Source organism: Eurypyga helias, unplaced genomic scaffold (assembly GCF_000690775.1).
Source record: "Eurypyga helias isolate BGI_N326 unplaced genomic scaffold, ASM69077v1 scaffold3371, whole genome shotgun sequence".
NCBI classification, from domain to species: Eukaryota; Metazoa; Chordata; class Aves; order Eurypygiformes; family Eurypygidae; genus Eurypyga; species Eurypyga helias.
This window is the reverse complement of record NW_010231314.1, coordinates 18308-41432: the sequence shown is the minus strand read 5'-3', so window position 1 is coordinate 41432 and position 23125 is coordinate 18308. Positions and strand designations below refer to the sequence as shown.

Here is a 23125-nt window from a genome sequence, read left to right as displayed (position 1 = left end):
CTGCAAGAATGTGCAGCCTGGCTTGGGAGCTCCTCCACAGAGTGGCTTTGCTGGGGACCACCCTTGAGATGCACTTAAGACTTGGACTCAAAGAAAGAAGAGAGGAGCTCGCTTGTTTTGCAGCAGTCTGGGATCCAATTCCTTCACCTGAAAACCCAATTCCATGCAGGGCTGAGCACCCACCATTAGCTGCAGGGAGAGCTTCACCAGGGGCAGAGGTGCCAAGAACCGTCCAGGTTTTGAAACTATTGCAATGGGAGCTTTGCAGTGTAAGTCTTACTGTAAATTTTCCCTTTGTTTGTCAGCCTCTTCGGAAGAGTTGTATCAGAAAGGACCCAACATCTAAATGCTTAATACTAGTGTTAAAGAAAAAATAAAATTCAAGTTCAGATTAAATGTTTCAACTTAGCTTTTTAATCAAGTGCAGCAGTTGGTACAAAGTAGCATCACAGCACCGAGGAATTAGCTTAGGACAGATATTGGGCTTGTAGTACTCATCCTCATAGAAACAGATTAATCTCCTTTTGCTGTCCAAAGTCAGAGAACTGCAAAAGTGTGAACAAAGTAAGCAATATCATTACACAATGCACTCTGCACATCCAGCCAAGGGCTTTGGGGAAGAATATCTATTTTAATCTAATGATGTTTCTCTGGCAGACTATAGATTTAAATTAATACATGGGTCAGATCTTGCAAGGACAAAAATGCCACAAGTATACTCCATGGTGACTACCATAAGCACAGAGCAAGGCCTGTAATCCTTGTTAAAGAGGAAGGAAACCAAAGGGATAAAATTTTAATGGTCAGCTCTGCTCAGTAAAGTCACCGAACACAATTGCCTCATGATGTTTCAGAATGTGGGAACTTGTCAGCAAAATTATCTGTTTCTTACAACCGTCATTTATATAAGGGTATAGACCCCAAACATCTGTAATTTGGGGCAATGTGTTTCTCTATGATGTTCACATTAATCAAACCAAAGATTCAATTTTTAATTTTAAAAAACTCAAATTGGGCTTTTTTTAACTAGCATGTTAGTAACCGAAGAGCAATGACTGTGAATTGCCGAATGGATAGCAAAGTGCTATTCTGCCGTCATGTATTCTCATGGTTTCATTAAAGTACCTTGAGAAGCCTTTCTTTTTTGAGGGAAGCTGATTAAAAAATCCCATCATGTGTCCAACTGTCTGTTCCTGCACTTATGCAGCACTGTAGCAGAGAGGAAGCAAGTAACCTGTAGGGTCTTCTTTTTAAAGTAGCTCCCTTCCCAAAGAGAAGTGTGTACTCTCTCTTTTCAGATTATGTTAAACTTCACATCAATGGACCTGTTTAAAAGTCGCCTTTGCTGGTATGATTATGTTGAGGTGCGTGATGGATACTGGAGGAAGGCTCCATTACTGGGTGAGTAGCTGTTTCATTTTAATTGCATTTTGTATGCTCGTCTTGAAGCTTACTGGGTGGGGGGGAACCCCAAACAGATATAAAATTTCCGTTACCTGGAAGGTGGCTATGTCTAGCCAGTGCACTGGCCATCCATTAATGTCTCCCTCCAGAGATGTCAGTGTGCTATATTCACACCAAATGATCCATGCTACATGTCCTTTGGTAGCAAAGACTTTATTCCTTCCTTTTCCAGCTTGAGAACTGGGGCAGATATGGAAGTGAGTCAAGGGCATGGCTGGGATTAAACATGTGGTCTCCAGAGTTTTATTAACACTTTTTCCAAAGACCTGGGTCGAACTGACAGGCAGTCAGAATGAAGCAGCCATACAGTTCCTGGCCCAAGCTCCTGCCATTATTTCTTAAATATTTGTATCTACCAATACACAGTCATCTGTATTTTGAGCCTTTGTATTTCTAGAAGGGAACTTGCTAGACCATGCCTAGGATATGCCTAGGGCTGGAGTACCTCTCCTGTGATGAACGGCTGAGAAAACTGGACTTGTTCAGCCTGGAGAAGAGAAGGCTCCAGGGAGACCTTAGACCACTTTCCAGTGCCTGACGGGGGCCTACAAGGAAGCTAGGAGGGGACTTTTTACAAGGGTCTGTAGCAACAGGACAAGGGGTAACAGGTTTAAATTGAAAGCAGGGAGGTTTAGATTAGATATCAGGAAGAAGTTCTTCACGGAGAGGGTGGTGAAGCACTGGAACAGGTTGCCCAGAGAAGCTGTGGATGCCCCATTCCTGGAAGTGTTCAAGGACAGGCTGGATGAGCCTCTGAGCAACCTGGTCTAGTGGAGGGTGTCCCTGCCCATGGCAGGGGGGTTGGGACTAGATGATCTTTAACGTCCCTTCCAACCCAAATGATTCTATATGCAAGGGCTCTAGCCCACTTTTGCTCGTGAAGATCTCAAGGAAGCACAGATCCTCTGTGTCCTCCCTATTCCTCTGCCTCTTGCTATCCTAACTGCAGATCTGCTGCCACCCTGAGTGGGCGGTCAGGAGTCCCACCGGCTTTGCCACTGGCTCTGATCCTTACCCCGACTCCTAACCTGTGTCCTGATGTGTAAAATGCTGCACTGCAAACAGCCCCTTCTGCCTGAAAGGAGAGAGGCCGTCAGGTTTTGTGGCATCCCCAGCTGTGTCACACATGCCGTAGCACAGGGCTGGGCTCGTTGGTGTGGGACCAGTGAGTTGAGGGAGGTCTGGGTGCTCGCCTTGGCCCCACTTGGACATCCCAGCCCTACTCCTAGGTGCAGTGCTGCGGCTGCAGCCGTGCTGCTCTCTAGATGTTTCTGTGGGCCTGCCTTTCACCTCACAGTTGTCAGCTGGTTTTACTGCTTCCTGCCTGTTTTGGGGTTGGCAGCATTAATTACTGTTTTCTGCTGCACATGCATCAGGTAACATTGCTCCAGCAGCTGCAACTTAGCTCCTCGTTATTTATTTTTGATGCCGAGTAATTTAAAAGTATTTCAGAAGCCAAGCACCTCCCTGCTCCCTTAGTGCAGGTGGACTCGTGAGTGTTTCCATCTGGAAGGAGACGCTGCATGAGTGGCCGTGGCTCCTGCAAGGGGCTGAGCCCATGAAATTAGCTCGGAAGAGGCAGACAGACGGCAATTCAGCAGGGGGTGGGGAGGGGGATTAGTGTGAATTGTGAAAGCACCGGCTTCTTGCGGAGAGAAAAAAATACATGTGCACTGCATATTTTCCCAGGGAAGTGTGTGAAAACCCAGCCTTTAAATGGTGTATAACTTTTTATGAATGGACCTTTTATCACACTCTGAGGGGTTTGCTCATTCTTGTTCCTCATCTGCGTTTCCTCTCCTTGACACCCTTGTTAAACTCCAAGTCTAAATCCAGGAGGCAGTTGCTCGGTGACCCTCGAGGAAGGAACTTTGCAGTGCTGTTGCTCCCCTTTGGGAGTGGAGATGGGAGATGCTATTGGTATGCTGCAGGGCTGTCATGCTGCTCCAACAGCGCTGGGTGGCTTTGGGGCACAGGTGCTCAGAATTGAATAGTCAAATAAAGGTAGGGTCTGTGCTAATATTTGTATAAGGGAAGGGTAAAATGCATGGGGAAAACGTTGGCGGTGAAACTGCCGTTGAAGAGAAACAAAGTTTGCAACTCCCTTTCCATACAGTCTTACTTGCACTGACTGTCCTGTCACAGAGACATAGCTCTCGCATCCTTGAGTGTCACAGCCTTCACAAGGCTGCCACATGCTGGAGGTGGGGCAGGCAGAGCCAAAGTGGCAGTAGCTGACTGCGGGCAGCTGACTAAGCAGGGGGCCCCTAGGCTTTTAATGCACAGGGTTCATGCCAGCTGTGCTGCCTCCCATATACAGGAAAAGCAACAGCCTTCTCTGCCTGCCAGTCAACAGGCCTTGCACTGTCTGTCTTCCCTGTCCAGCGTAGGGAACCACCAATGCAGCTTGCTAATGGGAACTAAGGTGCTGTCTCGCAGGTGAGGCCTTAGCCAGGTTTGTGCCCAGTGAAGGTTGTTCAAAGAAGCCTTTGTCTTGTGTCGCAAGGCCAGGGTCCCCTATCACAACTCTCTTGGCTGAATTCTACCTGAGGGAACTGCTCTCCTGCTGCTATTACATTCCCACCTGGGATTCAGTAGCATAGGGTGCCAATGCCATGCTGAGTTCAGTATACAGCCTTGCTGGCACCAACTGAAGTGAAAAAACATGTTTGAGCTCTGTGTTGTCAGTACACACTTGGTGCTTGCTCTGTTTCCATGAGGAGCTTCTGGCTGGATCAGGTAGAGGAGCACTAAATTAGGGTTGCTAAAGTTGTTTGGGCTGCAGATGCCATCTGCAGCTGTTCTGTTTCAGTATTGTCCCTTGCTGGCATGATTCAGGTATTCACCAGTGCTGGTGCATGCCAGAGATCTCGGAGCTGGGTGAGCCATGGAGCAAAAAGGCTCTTGGTCACAAAGCTCTAGAAAGAGATTGAATGACTGCAGAGGCTTAACTGGGAAGAGATAGCTTTTTCCAGGGGAGTGAGAGCAGAGGACAAGATCGGGGCATGCTCGTCGGCATGGCCACATCATGCCCTCGGTTTGACTGGGACACTTTGCTCATGGGTGCAATGAAATTAAGGAGTTTCTGAGCCCAAGCCCATGGAAAGGATGGTCCCTAATGTCACATCTCTAGAAGGACAGGGGATGGTTCCCCACCCTTGCAACTCATTTGCCCAATCAGGTGATAAAAACAAGAGCCCTTTTGAATTTTCCAGGGCAACAGAGGCAGCATCTGTGACTACTGGATTCTGCTCCCAGCTGAGGAAAACCTTTATTTATTTAATAATTTAAGAGAATATGCATTAATGGGGGAAAAATCCAGAAACTCATTCAAAAGACCAAGTGTTGAGAGTGAAAGGGTGTTTTACACAAGTACAGCTCCTTTAACCACAGACTTTTTGCTTCCTGGAGCCACAGGTGCCTGGTATGCTGTGCTGCATGTCAGCCAGATCTTGATTGTCTCTTTCTGCCTTCTAGGTAGATTTTGTGGTGACAAGATCCCTGAACCCGTATTCTCCACGGACAGCAGGCTGTGGATCGAGTTCCGGAGCAGCAGTAACATCCTGGGCAAAGGCTTCTTTGTGGTCTATGAAGGTACAGCCTTAGCTAGAAGAAGTCTGTCACATCGCACAGAGTAGCCAGGACAGGATGCAGGGGTTTGTGGGATCAGTAGGAATTTTGCTTCACTATGTGGCAAGCCCCTCCTCTCCTTATGGGAATTGGCATGTCACATCTTCTGCAGGTCAGGTACTTTGGAAAGTTGCATGGCACTAGGATGCTGAAACCACTTCAGAGGAGCAATACTACCAAAGTCACTAGCAATTCAGTAACATCCCTTCTCCATATATGCTTATTTTTTTTAGAATAAGGATTCTAAAATGTATTAAAAGCCTTCATTGTTCTCTGGGCAACAGGCATTTTCTTAGAAGTGTCGTTGTCAACAGTATTGAGGTTGACTGTATTGGTACCGACTTTGCATCTTCTTCCTGCAGCCACAGCAACAAGCGTGACGCTGGAAGCCCAGTGCCCAGGTGTTGAATATAGTTATGAATAATGATGCTAACAAAGGGAAGTGAAGAAAACAGAGGACTGTTGGGGAAGTATAAATAAAGCATATGAGGATTTCACAACAGTGTGGGGCTAGCAAATCTGTTTCACAGGAGAAATATCTGGTTTCTGCAGGAGTTGTTACCCCAGAGATAGAGGTAGCTTGCCTGATTTTTTTTTTATCACTATCCTGAGAAGCAGCTGTTGCCTGGACCATGTGGTTTGTAACACCCCTTTTATGGTAGTTTGTTGGAATTAGGAGTGATCCAACTAGTGTGTCTCTAATAGACTGTTTTATTTTGGCTTATTGCTTAGGTGGGCTAGTCAGCTTAATTCTTATAGTGGGTTATTGCCCAGTGATATCTGCTCCAACTTTAGAAGAAAAAGAAATAAAACAAGGCGATGAATGTTTTGGGGAAGCAACTTCTCTGTTGTTCATCATGGATGTCAATATGGCATCATGTTTCATATTGCTAAATGATATTGAAAGAAAAAAATGTTTTATGTTGGCTATGTGCCAGTCACTTTGCAAAACTTCCTTTTCTCTTGATAATTTTCCATATTTCCTGTTCATTAATAACTGACCCTAAAGGTTCAGTAAATATGAGCAATACTTGCTTCACTTGAATTTTGAGGAGACTAAATGAAAGTAGAATGTGCATCTAGGGGTCAAACTTTGCATCCCTCTGACCATATTTTCCTGCCTCTTCAAGGCTCTGGCTTTTCATGTAACCCTTTCCTGCAAGAAGCTTCCTGTTGGAAAGGTATGAAATACCTTGCTAAGCCTGAGAGCAAGCACAGAGTATGGTGGAAGCCAGCTTGTACCACTGAAACAGTGGTGGCCCATTTCATAGTTTTTTTCTTAGCTCAGCCTCCTCTTGTCTGAGCAACAGGTAGTGAGATTATCTGCATCCCTCTCCATTTCCTGAAATGGGAGGGTTTCCAAAAATCTTTCTTAATCCCTATTTATCTTTGATGCAAGCTCTAGTAATGGCTTGGTTCTTTTCTCTGTTGTCAGGTAGCTTGCTCAAATGTTTTGTGACTGCTGTGTCTAGGCAATAAGGGTAATTTTTATTTTCAAAAGGGATTGACCTTAAATGTTTCATTTTCTATTGATTTTTGGCCAAAAGTTCTCCAAGTTGCTGTTAGTTTATCTTTTTCTTTTGAACTCTTCTCCCTCACATATGGAAAAGCCAAAGTGGGGTTTAGCACTGCTTCTCTGTCCTCTGCTCTAGTGAGAGTGCATGTAAATGCTCATGTATCTCAAGTTTGCCAGGAGCTCTGTGAGTGAGCACTGATTTTTGGATTTGTATTCCTCAAGATCTTGGCCCTGAAGTTTTCAGTAGATGGAGGGAAAGAAGCAGAAGCATGTAGCCATATGATGGGAGAATTACTTGATACTAAATGACAATTAATGTGAAAGTGTCCTCATGGTTCAGTCATATTGTTCCTTTTCTTTCATGAGATTCAAGATGGGAAGATGCTGGTGGTTGTGCCCTATGCCACTGCTGGCAGCCCCGAAGCTGTCATTGCTATTGTCTTCTCAGGCTCTATCAGCAGATGGTCTTTCCATTTTGCAGTAAAACTCTTCCATGATACTTGGCTCTCAGCTGAATTTCAGTGTGAACTGTTGCAGTGGATAGAGAAAATACTGTTTGCTGTCTGACAGTTTTATGGCTGTTAAAAAAAATTGTCAGTTCTCTGCTCTTGTAGTCCTCTTTCTATTAGGTGGGGGAGACAGTTCTCTAAAGGGTCTCTCAGGTTCTCTCTAGCACCACTGGTAGCTCTGAATATATGAACCCAAACTACAACCTAAATTGTTCTCTTCAGCTGAATTTTGAGTGCTACTATTTGGTGGTGCTTTAGCACTGACTCTTTAAGAAAAGAGTTAGTAGTGCACTAGTGAAACAGTGCTTTTAACTAGACCGCAGTCAAAAATTAGCAGCTTATGAGGCAAAAACAAGGTGTTACCCAATGCAAGCAATTTCCAGGACACTTTAGGGACACCCACATCTGAATTGCTGATGCAGTGCATTGCAGCGAGACCCCAAGGGTGAAGACGGTTGGTGTCTGGCAGGTGTCATTGCAGTGCCATCTCTCCTGTACTTATTGTCAGTGCTTTTTGTTTGTTTGACTTTAAACACAGCCAAAACCATTCCTATGCCTTCTTAGGACATGTGTGTTGGCATCATGGGGTAACACAGGTTTTAGCCTGTGATCTTGCTTTCATTTATCAGTCTTGCAGACAGTTATGCTGAACTCCTATTGTCTTTGAGGTCTACGGTAGTTTTGTATTAAACTAGATTTTCATTAAATCTTCTTGGTCTTTAAACTTACTCATTCTTACATTTAGCACAAAACTTAATTTTTGATGCACAGCAGTCGACCTGGTGAACAGCTCAACTCATGCTTGTTAATATTGCCATCGTGTGGCTGGATTAAATTTGCAACTGTTTTTTATTCGGTGGTTGGGGTTTTTTTTTCCTGACTTTTCTTGGTCCTTACTGCTAGTAGCAGTTTTTAAGCAGTTATGAAGGTGACTAGGAGTGTGAAACACACAAATCCATAAAGTTTCTGTCCCGGTGAGTTCACCTTCTAAGGAAGTTGGCACAGCAAGATAGGAGACACTGTCACTAAGACAAAATGTTAGGTTTGTAGAAACTTCCATGACTCGTGTTGCCTTTGTGTGTAACAAGCAGTATTGATACAGATTTGAATGAGGAAGAAGGCTACATTTGGAGCAGGCTTTACCTAATGAAAAACCTGCAATCTTGTGGGTTTGCTGTTTGTTTTTTATGAAGCCATTTGCGGTGGAGAAATTCACAAAGATGCTGGCCAGATCCAGTCTCCCAATTACCCAGATGACTACAGACCTTCCAAAGAGTGCATCTGGAAGATCACAGTTTCTGAGGGCTTTCACATAGGAATCACATTTCAAGCCTTTGAGGTGAGAAATGTCACTGTATATTATGGATGATATTTTGCCTCTGTAGATCCTTCAAAATTAAGAAAGTTATGTAAATAATGATTTTTTTTTTAAATTCTTTTAAATACTTCAGAATGTCATTTCTCCTCACCAGAAGTTTGCTCAGAGATTCTGAAGCCAATTTTAAAATATGATGAGTTTCAAAACTGTTACTCTTGACAGAAAGAATTAGAAGGGGCACAAAATTGTTGATGATGTTAAGTAGGGACTCATGAGTTCTTAAATTTTCACTCTGGTCAAATGAAATGGAATGGTCACAATCCAGGCAAAACCATCCTGTTGGTGTTGCTGGGGTTGGCAGATTGCAGGATGTTTGTGACTCCAAAGAAACACCATGTCCCCAGGTGGCAAACACGCTTTGAGGAGCTCAGAAAATGTTTCTCCTACTGGTTATAGGATGCGTTACACTCTTAGCTAGGTGTCCAGTGATCTGAACACTGATGTATAAGTCACAGAGAGGAGTGGACAGGACATGGGTTGATGCATAAATCCTATCTATCCCGTAGGCTCCTGTGGCTTGTGCACACTTACTGTGCTTGTCCTGGCAAGGGCTGACACCACTAACTCCTAGCTGTGACCCCACAGCTATTCCTTGAACCTTTTTGGTGTTAGTTGTTCTGCTCTGTTAGTTACAGCTTCTCATGGAAAAGCAGCTTGTAGATAGTTAAGAACCGTGTTTCACCAGAGGGTAGTCATGATATAGCAGTAGATTTAGATGTGCCCAGACTTGAATGCAATTTCAACTTCAGGAGAGTTCAGTGGCAACCATGAGGCACATACCTGGTTGTGACCAGGTGTTTAGGGTGCTCCTTTGGAAGCAGATCTCTGGCCAAAGTCTAACTGGTTAGCTAGCCTGACTGGAAGCACTCATACTAGTGAGCTACAGGCACACCCTTTTCCCATTGCAGATCGAATGGCACGATGCATGTTCTTATGACTACCTGGAGATCCGAGATGGCCTCACTGAATACAGCCCACTAATTGGCCACTTCTGTGGCCACGAGAAGCCGGAAGATATCAAATCGAGTTCAAATAAAGTATGGATGAAGTTTGCATCTGATGCAACCATCAATAAAGCAGGCTTTGCAGCAAATTTCTTTAAAGGTATGTGATCTAGTACCTCTCAAGGTCAAAGTTGAGGACCATTCATTCCTTAACCTACTGCCAACCCAAAGTGATCAGTTACCGTTGTATCTGCTTGTAGTTAAGAGCTGTGAAGACTTGTCTGTACAACTGTCAATATCAAATACAAATTGCTTTGAGAGTGTAATGGGGTTTGGTGCTGAGGCATGACCACCACCTCCCTGATTAAGACAGAAGAATGACTATTGGGCCAGTACCAGCACAGGCATTAACACCTTGTGTTGCACAGCTGGACAGAATGTGACCTCCATTTATCCATGCCAAGGATCATGGACATTTTCAAAGAAGGTACAGTATTGCACAAAGAGTGTTAAATAGAATCATAGAATGGTTTGGGTTGGAAGGGACCTTTAAAGATCATCTAGTTCCAACCCCCCTGCCATGGGCAGGGACACCCTCCACTAGACTATATATAAATATAACTCTCTGCTTAAGTTCTATTGCAAATAAAACCTCTGGAGTAAATTTGAATGCCAGTAGAATCCCAGGGAAAATTTCTGAGTGCTTTAGAAAGCAAATATGTTTCTAAACTGAGATCCTCTTTGGGAAGATGTGAATGGAGACTAAGATTTTTCTTAAGAGCTGCACCCAAGCCGTAGTCCTTTACCAGCATCTTGGTGACTTGACAGAGGCAAGAACCAAATATCTAACCACTTGGGAAAATACCTGTGGAGCTGCTGTGAGGTTCTCTTAGGTTCAGTGACGGTTGTACAGAAATAATAGCTGGAATGCCAATATTTGGATTGCATAAGTCTTTCATTTATTTTTACTTTAATTTCTGTCATGCATTAAGGGTGTCATGATCTGTTTGGATCTCTCAAATTTACAGGACAATGTACTATGTGAATTAAACTTTATTCCATGAGCTCATTAAGAAATACACAAACATGACAAACAGGGGCTCAGTTCCCTTTGCCCAGACTAGTCTATCATGTGAATTCACTTATTCACCATTGAAGTCATAAGGTTTCATAACTTATAACCTGTAACTTTATTTAACTAATTTTTTTTTTCATAAGTGCACAAATAAATAAAGTTTTATTCACAGGGTATGTTGTCCTTTAAATTTGAAAGATCCAAATGGGCTGTGACAAAGGGTGATTGCAAGATCACTGGCAGATACTGTGATGTTTCATTCCAGTCCCTGAACAACTCTCACAATGTCTAGACTTCCTTGTTTAAATTTCTCAGATTCCATAAAGACACAGAGAATGCTTCTTCCTAAAGATGTTTTGGCTTCTTTGAAGAGGTGACAGTGCAGGCTGACTGTGGCAGAGTTGTCTTTCAGGGATTAGCAGTACATGGAGACTTCTTGGCTTGCAGCAAGTCAGTCTCTAAAATCTGAAGTTCTCTGGCAAGGGGAAGAAAGTAACACACCTGAAACTGGGACACTTTCCTTGTGATAAACATAGTCAGAAATAAATTTATTCATTTATTATGTAAAAAACCCATATAAATGTTCACTGGTGGTACAATTGCAGACATAAGTATTTTCTGTGGAGTTTTTGCTGGCAGGCTAGATCTTGTACTGTCTGCTCAGACTTCACAGTGTGAACCAGAAGCTTAGTAGCTCATGGATAGTTAGGCTGTTCTGAAGTCTATGCCAGTAAGTCTAGCTGAAGAGCACAGTGGCTTGGGCCAAGCACCACAGTAGCCATAGCTACACAGCTTCTAGCCAGCTTGCATTGTGGGCAGAGCTGGTGTCAGTTTGCAAAAGCAGGGTAGACATACTTGCAGGCTATATGTGGAGTTTCATGGTGGGATCTGAAGTCTGCTGCCTGTACCTCCATATCCAGAGGGATCGTGACTACCAGCCACTCCATGAACAAAGTAAATGAACGATTTAGATGGCTCTGCAGGCACTCTTCAGACAGCCACCCCTAGCTGACTGAGCAATGGGACAGCTTTGCCTTAGTGACTTATTAAAGAAGAGAGCTACAATGACATGCCTTCCAACACTGAAAGAAAATAACTCTATTTCTTTTTTTAAGTTGAGTTAGGGATGGAATTGAATGTTATGCTTTGTGATAACTTGCATTGGTAACTTGTAACTTTCCAGATAAATAAACCTGCAAACAGCTCAGAGAGAATAAGACATCTCAGAGGGGGTAAGCCATTGGTCCACATCCAAGAGACAATGTCAGGAAGATATGAAGAGCAATTACTTCATGTCCATCCCATCATGTATATCATCTCAACAGAAAGCTCTAGGATTATTCTTTATTACTTATCTTTATTTGGAAACAAATTGTTTTTGTCACTGAAGCCTATTTCGTGTATGGTTGAAGTGTTAGTAGTGATGTGCTTGTCTTTCACACACATTGTTGTGTCTTTCTTCTTCATGGCTAACATTAGAGGAAAGAAAATACTTTTTTACAAAATATACTTATCCATAGCCAGGACATGGTAAAAACTGATCACAGGGGGGTTTTGATGATTGTAGGAATTACAACCTCTGTTTTCTCCAAGCAAGTGATTTAACAGCCAGATTAAAAGCTATTGAACTGGTACCCAAGTATGGAACAGCAAAGAAATACTCTACTTTCTTCATAGTGAGTCCACAAACAGAAACCAGAAAATAAAATCTATTTGGAGTGGAATTGTTGCAGTGGGGTGTTTCTGACTGTGGAAATGCTTTGCAGGTAGACAATGTTATCAATAGAAGAGAATAAAGTGTTTCAGTTGGAAGGGACCTACAATGATAATCTAGTCAGGAATGTTCCTATTTGATCTACGCAGCAGTAGCTGTTACTGGAACATTATACTGGGTGTAGGTGTCAAGGTGTTGGCTGTGGGAGGCTGCAGGGGCTGCCCTGTGCCAGACAGATGGCTCAAGCCAGCTCAGCAGTGGATCTGCCACAGGACACAGCTGAGCCCACCAGCTGAGCTGGTGGTGCCTCTGTGAAAACATGTTTAAGAAAGATCAAAATGATGGGGAGAAAGAGGGAACAAAAAGTGTGAACCAGCAGAGGAAAAAACAAGGTTAGAGGAGGAGAAGGTGGAGGTGCTTCCTGGCAGAGCAGATAATCCCTGCAGTCTGTGGAGGACCCATGCTGGAGCAGGGAGGAAGTATGAGAAGGAAGGAGCAGCAGAGTCATGTACTGACTGTAGCTCTCCATGGCCTCCTGCCTTTGCACACTCACGGCTTTGCTGAAGAGATTGAGTGTAAGCTGTGGTGATACAAGGCAGAGGGAGAGGAGTTGGGAATGAAGTTGAGCCTGGGAAAAGGGAGTGCAAATGTGTTTTCCCTGAGTGTTTTAATATTTGTTTCTTTTTTTTTCCAGTTTTTGTTTCCCAGTACCCAAATTAGTACTCAAATATTTATATTAATTGGCAATAAATTAAATCCCCCAAAGTTGAGCCTGTTTTGCCCACAACAGTAATCAGTGGGTAATTTCCCTGTCGCAACCCAAGAACTTTTTTGCTGCTGTGCTTCCTGTTTTCTCCCCCATTGCACTGCAATGAGTGGCTGGGGAGTGAGCAAACAGCTGGGTGGGAGTTTGTCTGCTTGCTGAGGCCAACCGGGATGCACATGGAGTCAGGGTGAGAAGCCAGTACATCTATCTCTCTGTGTATTAAGATGTCAGTTCAGATTGAGATGTGATTGGAAGAACCTGACTTCAGAGTCGAGTATCAAGACTTCATGTGTCTGTGAAAAGGAGGAACTACTTGCATGTCCTCCCAGCTCCTCTGCTGCACCCCGTTCAGTGGGTGCAACTCCCTTACTGTGGGTACCATAATGGGCTGGTTCCTGGTAGCTCAAGTCACTCATAAATTAAAAAAAACAACCTACCAAGAAAACAACCAACAACAACAAAATAAAAAAGGGTGGGGGGAGGCAGGTGAGAACAAAAGGCAGTGAAGTCTTTACAGGAGAACATGTTTTCCTGCTCTTGTCTAGAAAAAGCACTCCTGACTGGTAACAGTAATTGTAGTCCTTCATGGTTTTGGTGGTGGGAGTACTTTAGCACCTGTGAGGTTTGCTGCAGTGCCTGCTCTGTGGGCTCAGCTTGTCATCTAGTGTTCTGATCCTTCCATCCGGAAGTGTGGCATCAGGAATATGAGAGGCTTGGATGGTCAGGAAAGTGTGACTTATGGTTTTCTCCTGACAGAGATGGATGAATGTTCTCTGCCAGACAATGGTGGGTGTGAGCAGCACTGTGAGAACACACTGGGCAGTTACAAATGCACCTGCGAGCCCGGCTATGAGTTGACAGCTGATAAAAGGAGTTGTGAAGGTGAGTAACCTACATATTGAGGCATCTGTCTATAGGATGGGTACTACAGATAATGATGAAATTGAACAATCTTGGAGATGATTTTCCTTGGCCCTACATCCTCTTTGTTTCTCTTTATCTTTCCCCCACCTGAAAAAAAATCTTTTGTCAACATCTTCCATTGAAAAACAACTTTTGTTTGAAAAAGTGAAAATACTGTGATTCTTTACTGCTAAACATCTCTAAACCCAGTTGTTCATCATGGCCAGAGATCCCTGTTCAAACCAGATGTCCTACAGTGCAGCATGAGGGAGGGTGGGCATTACAACCCTAACCATTGGGTGGCCCAAAAGTATCTCAATCTAAGGTTGAACTTTTTACAAAAAATTTCTTTTATAGAATAAAATACCAGTGTTTTTTCCTGCATGCAAGACACACATTCTCTGTATTGAGAAGTAATTCCTTTCTTCTGTTTCCCCATTTCCCTAACAGGGGGGAAAACCCTACCTTTTAGGTAGAAAATGTTTCTGTCAGCTCTCTATTTATACAGTTAATCTCTTGCAACAAGTGTTTGCTCCCACCAACAATACAGCTGTTGGTGTGATGTCATGTGTAGGGAGCTCCACACGCTGTGAGTGGTGCTCTCAGACTCATCTGGTTTGCCCTGACTTCTACTTTTATCAAACTGTTCGGGAAAGGCTACTATCAACTTGTTGAGGGCATAGTTAGATGTGTACATGTGCTGGTTTTGCCTGGAATAGGGTTAATTTTTTCATGGTAGCTTTATTTTACCTTTAAAATAATTTCTTGCAATTTTGAGCAGTTGGTATAATTTGGCAATTTTTTTTTTTAACTTCACTCTTAACCTCCTATTTTAAACTTCATTTGTAGGCAATACAGGAAGAATAGTCTTTGAAATTGTAGTGATGCACATCAGAGTAAATTGCTTTTGTTTCTCCAGACACGCTTGCTACGCTTTTTGTACTGAAGCTTCTCCCTTGGGTTCTCTTAATGCTGGGAACAAGATGCAGGAAGCTTTTATCCCTGAGTTTCAAAGATCTGTCCATATTTCATTACTCCCAAGAAACAGGGGGAGGGGATGGGGGAAAGCTTTGTTACAAATAGGATTTTGCAGCAAAAGAGCAAACTGAGGTTGATTCCTTTGAGGTAAAAGCCATGCCCTCCCAAAAGAAGATGAAGCTGGAATGTCCTAAATTTTTTAGGGAAATGGGGTAATAAAGTCTTTGTCTTCTATTTTCCCTGGAGAAGATACAGAGTGGACAGGGGTGTCTTCTCTAGGATTCTGTTATCTTCTAATTGTTCCATTACTTATAAACTTGAAATAGTAAGGTCTGTAGGACTGAGTGTGGGTCGATTTACCAAGCTGGCCTTTACAACTCTCTTGTGCATGTCAAGTCAGCTGATCCACCGTAAGCCTACGGCTAGAGAGTAAAAAGGAGATCAATCTTACATGGTTTAAGTGGCTCGCAGGGCCATAGCCTGGCTGTGTGTGTTTCACTGGTGATTTATAGTAGGTGAGGCTTCTGTCTTCTTCACAGCTCCCAGCATTTTAAACCTGTTCTGGAGGCTGAGATCTGATTAATTTCCTAGCTAACAGTGTGGCCCAATCTGTGTCTGAACAGAACCAAGTAAAACTTGTGTTCATTTATTGCCTCTCCAGCTGCCTGTGGGGGCTTCATCACCAAGCTCAATGGGACCATTACTAGCCCTGGATGGCCCAAGGAATATCCTACTAACAAAAACTGCGTCTGGCAGGTGGTAGCTCCAGCCCAGTACCGGATCTCTCTGCAGTTCGAAGTGTTTGAGCTGGAAGGCAATGATGTACGTAACCAGTCCCTGCATCTCAGAGGTGTGACTATTGGCTAACTTAGAACTGGATAACTCCTTGGGGTACAAGGAAGAGGAGACTCTGTCTTACTGGTGGAGCTTCTGGTTGTTTCCCTGCCCTTGATATACTAAACCATTAACAGTGATCATTCTCCTTGAAGTCTGGATCTATTTTCTCTATGGAGTGGAAGGATTAAAACTGTTCTAAATGGGCTTTTTTTCTCTTCCAGTTTTGCATTATTGTAGGTCAACTTCCACCCCCAATAGGTGTCCCATCCCCTGCTTCCCCAGAGCTGCCCTTGCAGGAAAATAATTGGAAATGGATAATGAAGTAGAATTCTTCAAAGATAAACAAAATAATCAGTAAAAGAGTTTATTCTCTGCCCTGCCATGGGCAGGGTGGAATTTGAACACAGCTTTCAGGTCTGGCTTTACCCACTGTAAATGGGAGCAGTGGCTGTTCCTTAATTCAGCAGGTTGCTGAAGTTCATTCAACACTGTCAGATTCTTGGATAAGGTGGGAGTAATTATTTTAGCTAAATTAAATGGAAACTTTACTATTCTGATAAACACACCCATGCTTTAAAGCCAGGTCAGCAAGGGAAGGGAGTGAGACCACTGACAGAGGAGAATTTGGGGAAGTTAGGAGTGTGTTTGAGTATAAGGCTGTTTCTGTCCCTGTCAGTCAAGCCTCTGTTCCCTTCCTCTGAAATGCTCTGTTCCAAGTCCACAGAGCTGAGACATCTCCTCCTCTCTTGGCAGGTCTGTAAATACGACTATGTTGAGGTTCGTAGTGGGTTGGCTTCTGACTCCAAGCTGCATGGCAAATACTGTGGCTCAGAGAAGCCCGAAGTAATCACATCGTATGGCAACAACATGAGATTGGAATTCAAATCAGACAACACTGTCTCCAAAAAAGGCTTTAAAGTTCACTACTTCTCTGGTACGTGGCTGCATTCTTTCACTTGCTTAGCTCTCTCCTCTGACGGAACCTCTTGGTTTTGGTGAATTTTCTTCAACCTCCTCTCGTATCAGAAAAAGCCTGACATAGTTAGTTACATCTAAAAAGCATGGTTGCTCTGTGCTGTGTCACCTTCCATCTTGGTTTCTCAGTGCAGTGTATTGTCCAGTTTCAGTGTGGTGTCAGTAAGGATTTGATCAATGCCTCCAGTCCTTCCACAGCAAGAAGCAATGGGGAACCTGATCCTCAAAGTTATTTCTGTCCCTGGAGTAATTAAAAAAAAGCTATTTCTTCTGAAACCAGAAGAGTTAGAAAATTTCTCCAGAAATGAGACATTGCTAAAGGTTTCTTTTAGATAGGAGCGTCTAACTATTCAAAACTCAAATTAGATAATGAAACACATTTGTGATGCATTTTATGGAATGAAAGATAATTTAAGAGAATTGTGTCTGGGTTAAAAAGCTGACTGGAGTAATCCAGTAGCAGAGGTTGGAGGTTTGCACTGGTACTTGCCAGTCTGGGTATGGGACTCCCAGCTGGCGACTGTGGTAGTCTGTTTCTCACTGTCAACTCAGCATTTGTCGGTTTGATCCTGCCCAGACAAGGACGAATGCTCCAAAGACAACGGTGGTTGCCAGCACGAATGTATCAACACCTTTGGGAGCTACGTATGCCAGTGCAGGAATGGCTTCATGCTGCATGAAAATGGGCATGATTGTAAAGAAGGTGAGGTCCCCACTCCCTGTCCTCAGGAAAGACAAGGTGCTTCAATGACACTTGAGTCCAGGGTGCTTTCTGCCCAATGTCGGAAGGGTGTTTGTGCAGCATAGCTGAAAAACTACCTAGAAAAAGGAAGAAGAGGGCTTGTTTTCAGCTGGATCTGTTCCCATCTGGCCTTCTATATGGCCATGGGGGATGGACATGGTGGGGGCAAGATGTTGGGCTAGCAAAAGGAGCAGTTGTGGGACATCACCATTAGAAGACTGGTCACTGCAGGATGAGCTGATCTAATTGCCTGCTACTCCAAAAATTGCCTTTCATCCTGCACCTCTGCCCATTCTGTGTGCTTCCGTGGCCTTCCTGTATGCCATCTCTGGTCCTTGTCTGATCTCTCCATGAGCTGATTCAGCTTTCAGAGCAAAACAACTCTAGGCTGAGACAGCACCAGAGTCAACATGGTGGAGGGGTTGGACACCATGCCACTGGGAACAGGGCAGACAAGATGGAGGAGCAGTAGATTATATTTGGGAGTGAGGAATTGGATGAGGTCGATGAGGTTAATGAGGACCTGGGAAATCAGATGGTCCATTTCACCATCTGCCAGGTTAGCTCAAAAAAGTATGGGACAAACCCACTGGAACTATGCAATAATGCTAAAAGAGCTTATTCAGTAACTGAAGCCTTCCCTGTTTATGCCCTGTGGAGGGTCTCAGTGGGAGAGAGGTGCATGTAGGACATTACGTGGCTCCCATGTGAGACCTGCCTCGGTGCCTCCATCTTGTGATCTCTCTCTCTCAAGCGGGTTGTGAGCACAAGCTGAGTGGTGCAGAGGGAACAATGAGCAGTCCAAACTGGCCTGTGAAAGAGTGCACCTGGAACATCTCTGCAACGCCTGGCCACCGAGTGAAAGTAGTGAGTAACCAGTGAGTGGGAGCATGAGGGGAGAAGCAGGCTGGATTGTGAGGGGCTCAAGTGGCTTTTCCTGGCCACTGTGTGAGTGGGAGGTTGATCCCCGTGGATCATGCATGGGGTGCTCGGAGGAGGGTGTTCTGGGAGTCTGCCCCTGGGCTGCAAAAGGGCATTAGGTCTCAGAGGGATACGAGGCAGGGATGAGGCAGCTTGGAGGAGACTCCAGCAGATGACAACTGTGGAGCATTGCTCTCTCTGTTAACAGGAGTAACATGCCTCCCTACCTCTCCTTCTGACCTGTTGGGACCATGTCTGCATATGGTGATGGCAGGGCCAGTCCCCAGCCCCTCTGAGGGAGAAGTGCCAGACACATTTTACAGCAAGGCCTGATGCATGTGAAAGGACATGCCCTAAGCTGTGCAGGTGGCCCATGCACTGGAGGAAACAATGCCTGGATCCCTGTGCTCAGTGAAAGTAGTACTGAAGAACTGCACATTCAGTGTGCTAGTCAGGGCTCCCAGCAGGAAAATAAGAGTATATAGGGCTTGCAGTTGAAAATTGTCCCAGCAGGAAAATAAGAGTATATAAGGCTTGCAGTTGAAAATTATTGTCATGCACCCCTGTGAGGCAGCAAAGCTAAGGCTACATGGGACATTCATATGAGCTTTACCACCCTAAAATCACTCTTGTCTAAAAGTCCTCTCCTCTTTTCCTTTGTGGGAGGAGTTTGACAGGCATACTGTTTGACCTGTTTCTCACCTGGCATTTCATCCTCTGCTAAATTGTATCCTCAGATTTACAAGTGTGTGTCAAATCTCCTTATTCTAGACCTTCAATGAGTTTGAGATTGAACAGCACCAAGAATGTGCCTATGACCACTTGGAAATGTATGATGGGCCCAACAGCAAGTCACCTATCCTTGGCCGCTTCTGTGGCAGCAAGAAACCAGACCCTGTAGTGGCTTCTACCAACAAAATGTTCCTCAGGTTTTACTCCGATGCTTCTGTGCAAAGAAAAGGTTTCCAGGCAAAGCACAGCACAGGTAAGCTGGTTGCCTGACAATACCCTGGTGAGATAAGATGTCATCAAATCTCACTGCATTGTTTACCAGGCAAAATGAGACACACTTTTCTCCCAGATAAGCTTAGCCTGAATTTTAAGTGGTTGTAAATTATGCTAACCAGTTCCCAGACCATTATTGGCACCATACCATAAATGCCAGCTCCCTTATCAGCTCAGAGATCTCTTGATGTCAGACATTCCTGCACAGTTCTTTTGTTTAAATTGGAGGTGTTTGGTTGAGCAGCAACTCGTTCTTTTCCTCATCAACCCTCAAAAAATGAGGTGATGCAACTTAGCCTGTATATTGGCCCACACTCAGAACAGGTTGGCTCTGGTGCAAGGAGAGATGCGCTGTGGGCAGACACAGCAAGCTTGATCTTCTGTCTGTGGCAGCCCAGAGGTGGGTGTGTTGTACCAATGTTCACTTTTTTGAAATCCCTGCCACTGTAGACAGATGAAAAGTACTCTGAGCAGCAGTGCGTGAGGGACTGGTGAGGAGGCATCTTCCCAGTTGGCTGCAGGGAAGCTCTGCACCAAAGCACATGCATTGTGCACAAGCATGAGGCTACCCTTGTGCAATGCGTGGGCAAAAAAGGATTATTTTGGTCCCTCCTTTTTAACGTGCTTCAGCCTACTGCTGGCAAAATACTTGGAATCAGAATTTCAGCTGCAGGACAAGTGAAAAGAACATGTTAAGTCCTCCTCTTAAGCAATTGCTCCATAAAATAATACATTTTTCCAGAGCATAACTTGGCAGGAACCCCATCCTGCCATCCCTCCATGTTCTGTATCAAAAGGGCCAAGCTTCTCTACACTATGTAGGTCAATGGATTCATAGGTGACTGGAGAATTCAGTGGTTTACGGTAATTTGGTGCAGTGGTTAATTACCCTCCCTGTTGTACATGCAATTCATGCTGGAGGTCTTCTCTCCCTACAGTTGGCCCAAGATAGGGATGGTGAGTCTTTGTTATGAGGTAGGGCCTTTGATAAGACTGTGTTTTATACTCTTTTCTTCCTCCAGAGTGTGGTGGGCTTTTAAAGGCTGAAGTACGAACTAAGGAGCTGTATTCCCATGCTCAGTTTGGGGACAACAACTACCCAGGTCAAGCAAACTGTGAATGGGTGATTGTAGCTGAAGATGGTTATGGGGTGGAGCTGATATTCCAGACATTTGAGATCGAGGAGGAGGCTGACTGTGGGTATGACTACATGGAGGTTTATGATGGTTACGACAGCACTGCACCCCGCCTGGGACGCTTCTGTGGTTCAGGGGTAAGCTGTGGTTGTGGGAACTTCATAGGCATAACTGGAGGTGGCAAGGAAGTGTACCCTTTTTGGAGAGTGGCAGCTCTCACAAACTGGTGATAAGAATGCCTTGCGTGTCTGGGTTTTGCTGCTTCTCTTGTTGCTAGACATCACAGCATTTTATCTGAAGCAGAGTTGGTCTGAAAGCCTTGCTGACTGACTTTCCCATGTTAGCCTGGGGCCGTGGGCAGCAGTGCGGGACTGCCATGCTGCTGTGCCCCCTCCCTGCAGCAAAAATATTGTGTAAATGTTGGAAACAGCTTCCAAAGGCCAGTTTCACCCAGTACAGCCAAGACACATTGCGGCCAGGCTATGGTTAGAGTGAAGAGTGGAGAGACTTGCAGACTTGCTTGTTGACTCCAGGGTGGCATACCATCTTCTAAACTGTTATCTATGTCCCCATTAAGAGGAGTGACTGTTACCATGAGTGACAGTGTGTGGTATTTAATACCAGAGTTCCTGTGTTAAATTTCTCGAGGACTTCAGCAATGAAATTGCATTTAAAGAAAGCCATCCAAGGAGCAGGTGTGTTGGAGCAGTCCTTGCAAATCAGGGAGATGGTCTGGAAAATAAAGGCACAGCAGCTTGGTATGAAGAAGTTCAGGGCAGCGAGTTAGTAATCTACCTACTTGTACACTGACAAATGGAGGATGGCTGGGAAAGTGTTGGTCCTGCAGAGAAGCACAGGGAGGTTGTGGCAGGTCACAACAGTGGGGGAGATAACCAGATATGTGGCTAAGTTATTTTCCTGCTAATGAACCCTGGGAGGGCCTCAGCTGCCGAACAGGATCCAGTTTGAATTGTGTCATTTCCTGAAAAGATTAGGACAATATGGAGAAAACTCAGGAGGATGGTGCCAGACTCTTCTCAGTGTTGTCCAGTGACAGGACTAGGGGCAGCGGCCATAAACTGGAAAACAGAAGGTTCAACCTAAACATGAGGAAATATTTCTTCACTGTGAGGGTGACAGAGCCCTGGAACAGGCTGCCCAGAGAGGTGTTGGAGTCTCCTTCTCTGGAGACTTTCCAAAGCTGCCTGGACTTGTTCCTGTGTGCTCTGCTCTAGGTGATCCTGCTCTGGCAGGGGGGTTGGACTAGATGATCTCTAGAGGTCCCTCCCAACTCCTTCCACTCTGTGACTCTGTGTAACTCATAAGACTGGAACAAGAACATCCAGGGCGTCCTGTGAATGTGACCTGCAAAAAACAGCTGGAGGAACTGGGATTGTAGAGTGGGCTGGCATCGGTCTTCAAGCATAAAGGGCAAGCGTGCAAAGAGCAAGGGAATGTGCTCAGGAAGTCAGAGCAAGGCAGGAGGTACAGAGTGCTCAATGTCTGTGTTTTCTATCCAGTCTGTGAGCGTAAATTCTAGCATCATAGCACAGAGTTATTTAGCCTGCAGGCTTGACCACTCTGTGCTGTCTTCTTTACTTTTCTGCAGCCTCTGGAGGAAATCTACTCTGCAGGAGATTCCATCATGATTCGATTCCACACAGACGACACGATCAACAAGAAAGGCTTTCACGCCCGATACATAAGTACCAAATTTCAGGATGCATTGCACATGAGAAAGTAGTTTGACTGCTCCTCGCAGACATTCCCATCTGAAGACTGAGACATTTAACTGTGATCTTTGTCTTTTTTTTTTTTTTAAGCTTCTGTGCACCTGGCCAAAAGCAGTGTACAGTGTTTTCTGTAACTAAAACTAAATCCAGTCTCAAAGGTTTGCCTCTGAATTTATTAGCATGATACTTTCTTGATTAATATACCCCGGACCAAAAATTGTCTTCTAATCATACCTGCCAGGGCATAAACATTATAGTTTGCACAGCTTGCCATGGGGCTGAGTGAAGACTGAGACTGAACTGAGAAAAGCCTTCAGCTCTTGTGTATCCTCTTTCTAGGTGACATTTCCTAAGCCTCCTGTACACATGAGCTGTCTGAACACATTTTCTGGAGCAGATGATGTGGACAGCCACCTAGTAGGATTTTCTCAAAGGACCTTGGGAGCCACCCACTCTCCCCTACCAGCCCAAAATACTCTGTGCAATAAGTGAACAACCAGATGGCTGAGACTCCATCATTTCTTCTGTCCCATCTATTTATTGTCTTGGTTAATGTGGGTTGAGAGGTAGGCAGGAGCACAGGGGCAGTCTCTTTAGGGCTGGATCATGGTGAACGAGCAAAGCCCAGCATCTGATCTGCAGTAATTGTCATGGTATATGTTGAATGGAAATGCTTTGATGTGGTCGCCAAGGGAAGGGTGGTGGCTGACAGGGAAGTGCTGTGATGGGATGCAAGACATGACTGGAGAAGCTTAACAACTGGAGTGCTGACAGTGTGCTCCAGTTAGAGGCAAGGCAGCTCAGAGGACTGGGACAGCAGCCCAAACCTAATCTTAAATAAGGAATCTCTCCTCCTTGCCCTACCCATGTGTGATTTCTCAGCCTTCTTTATGCTGCTT

General features: G+C 44.6%; 1 protein-coding gene across 1 annotated transcript in view; it reads left to right on the top strand.

The window, feature by feature from the left end:
* The window catches only part of LOC104516610 (tolloid-like protein 2), a gene marked incomplete at its 5' end in the record, with an annotated part of 36829 nt that extends 14108 nt beyond the window's left edge, over positions 1-22721 (top strand). Inside the window, 12 exons of the mRNA XM_010161001.1 lie at positions 1299-1401; positions 4942-5058; positions 8313-8458; positions 9406-9601; positions 13753-13878; positions 15539-15699; positions 16468-16648; positions 17267-17392; positions 18186-18298; positions 19124-19337; positions 20380-20630; positions 22103-22721. Coding sequence (XP_010159303.1) covers positions 1299-1401; positions 4942-5058; positions 8313-8458; positions 9406-9601; positions 13753-13878; positions 15539-15699; positions 16468-16648; positions 17267-17392; positions 18186-18298; positions 19124-19337; positions 20380-20630; positions 22103-22237 — 1869 coding nt within the window. The remainder of the gene's footprint in view (positions 1-1298; positions 1402-4941; positions 5059-8312; positions 8459-9405; positions 9602-13752; positions 13879-15538; positions 15700-16467; positions 16649-17266; positions 17393-18185; positions 18299-19123; positions 19338-20379; positions 20631-22102) is intronic.
* Positions 22722-23125: the final 404 nt, after the last annotated feature.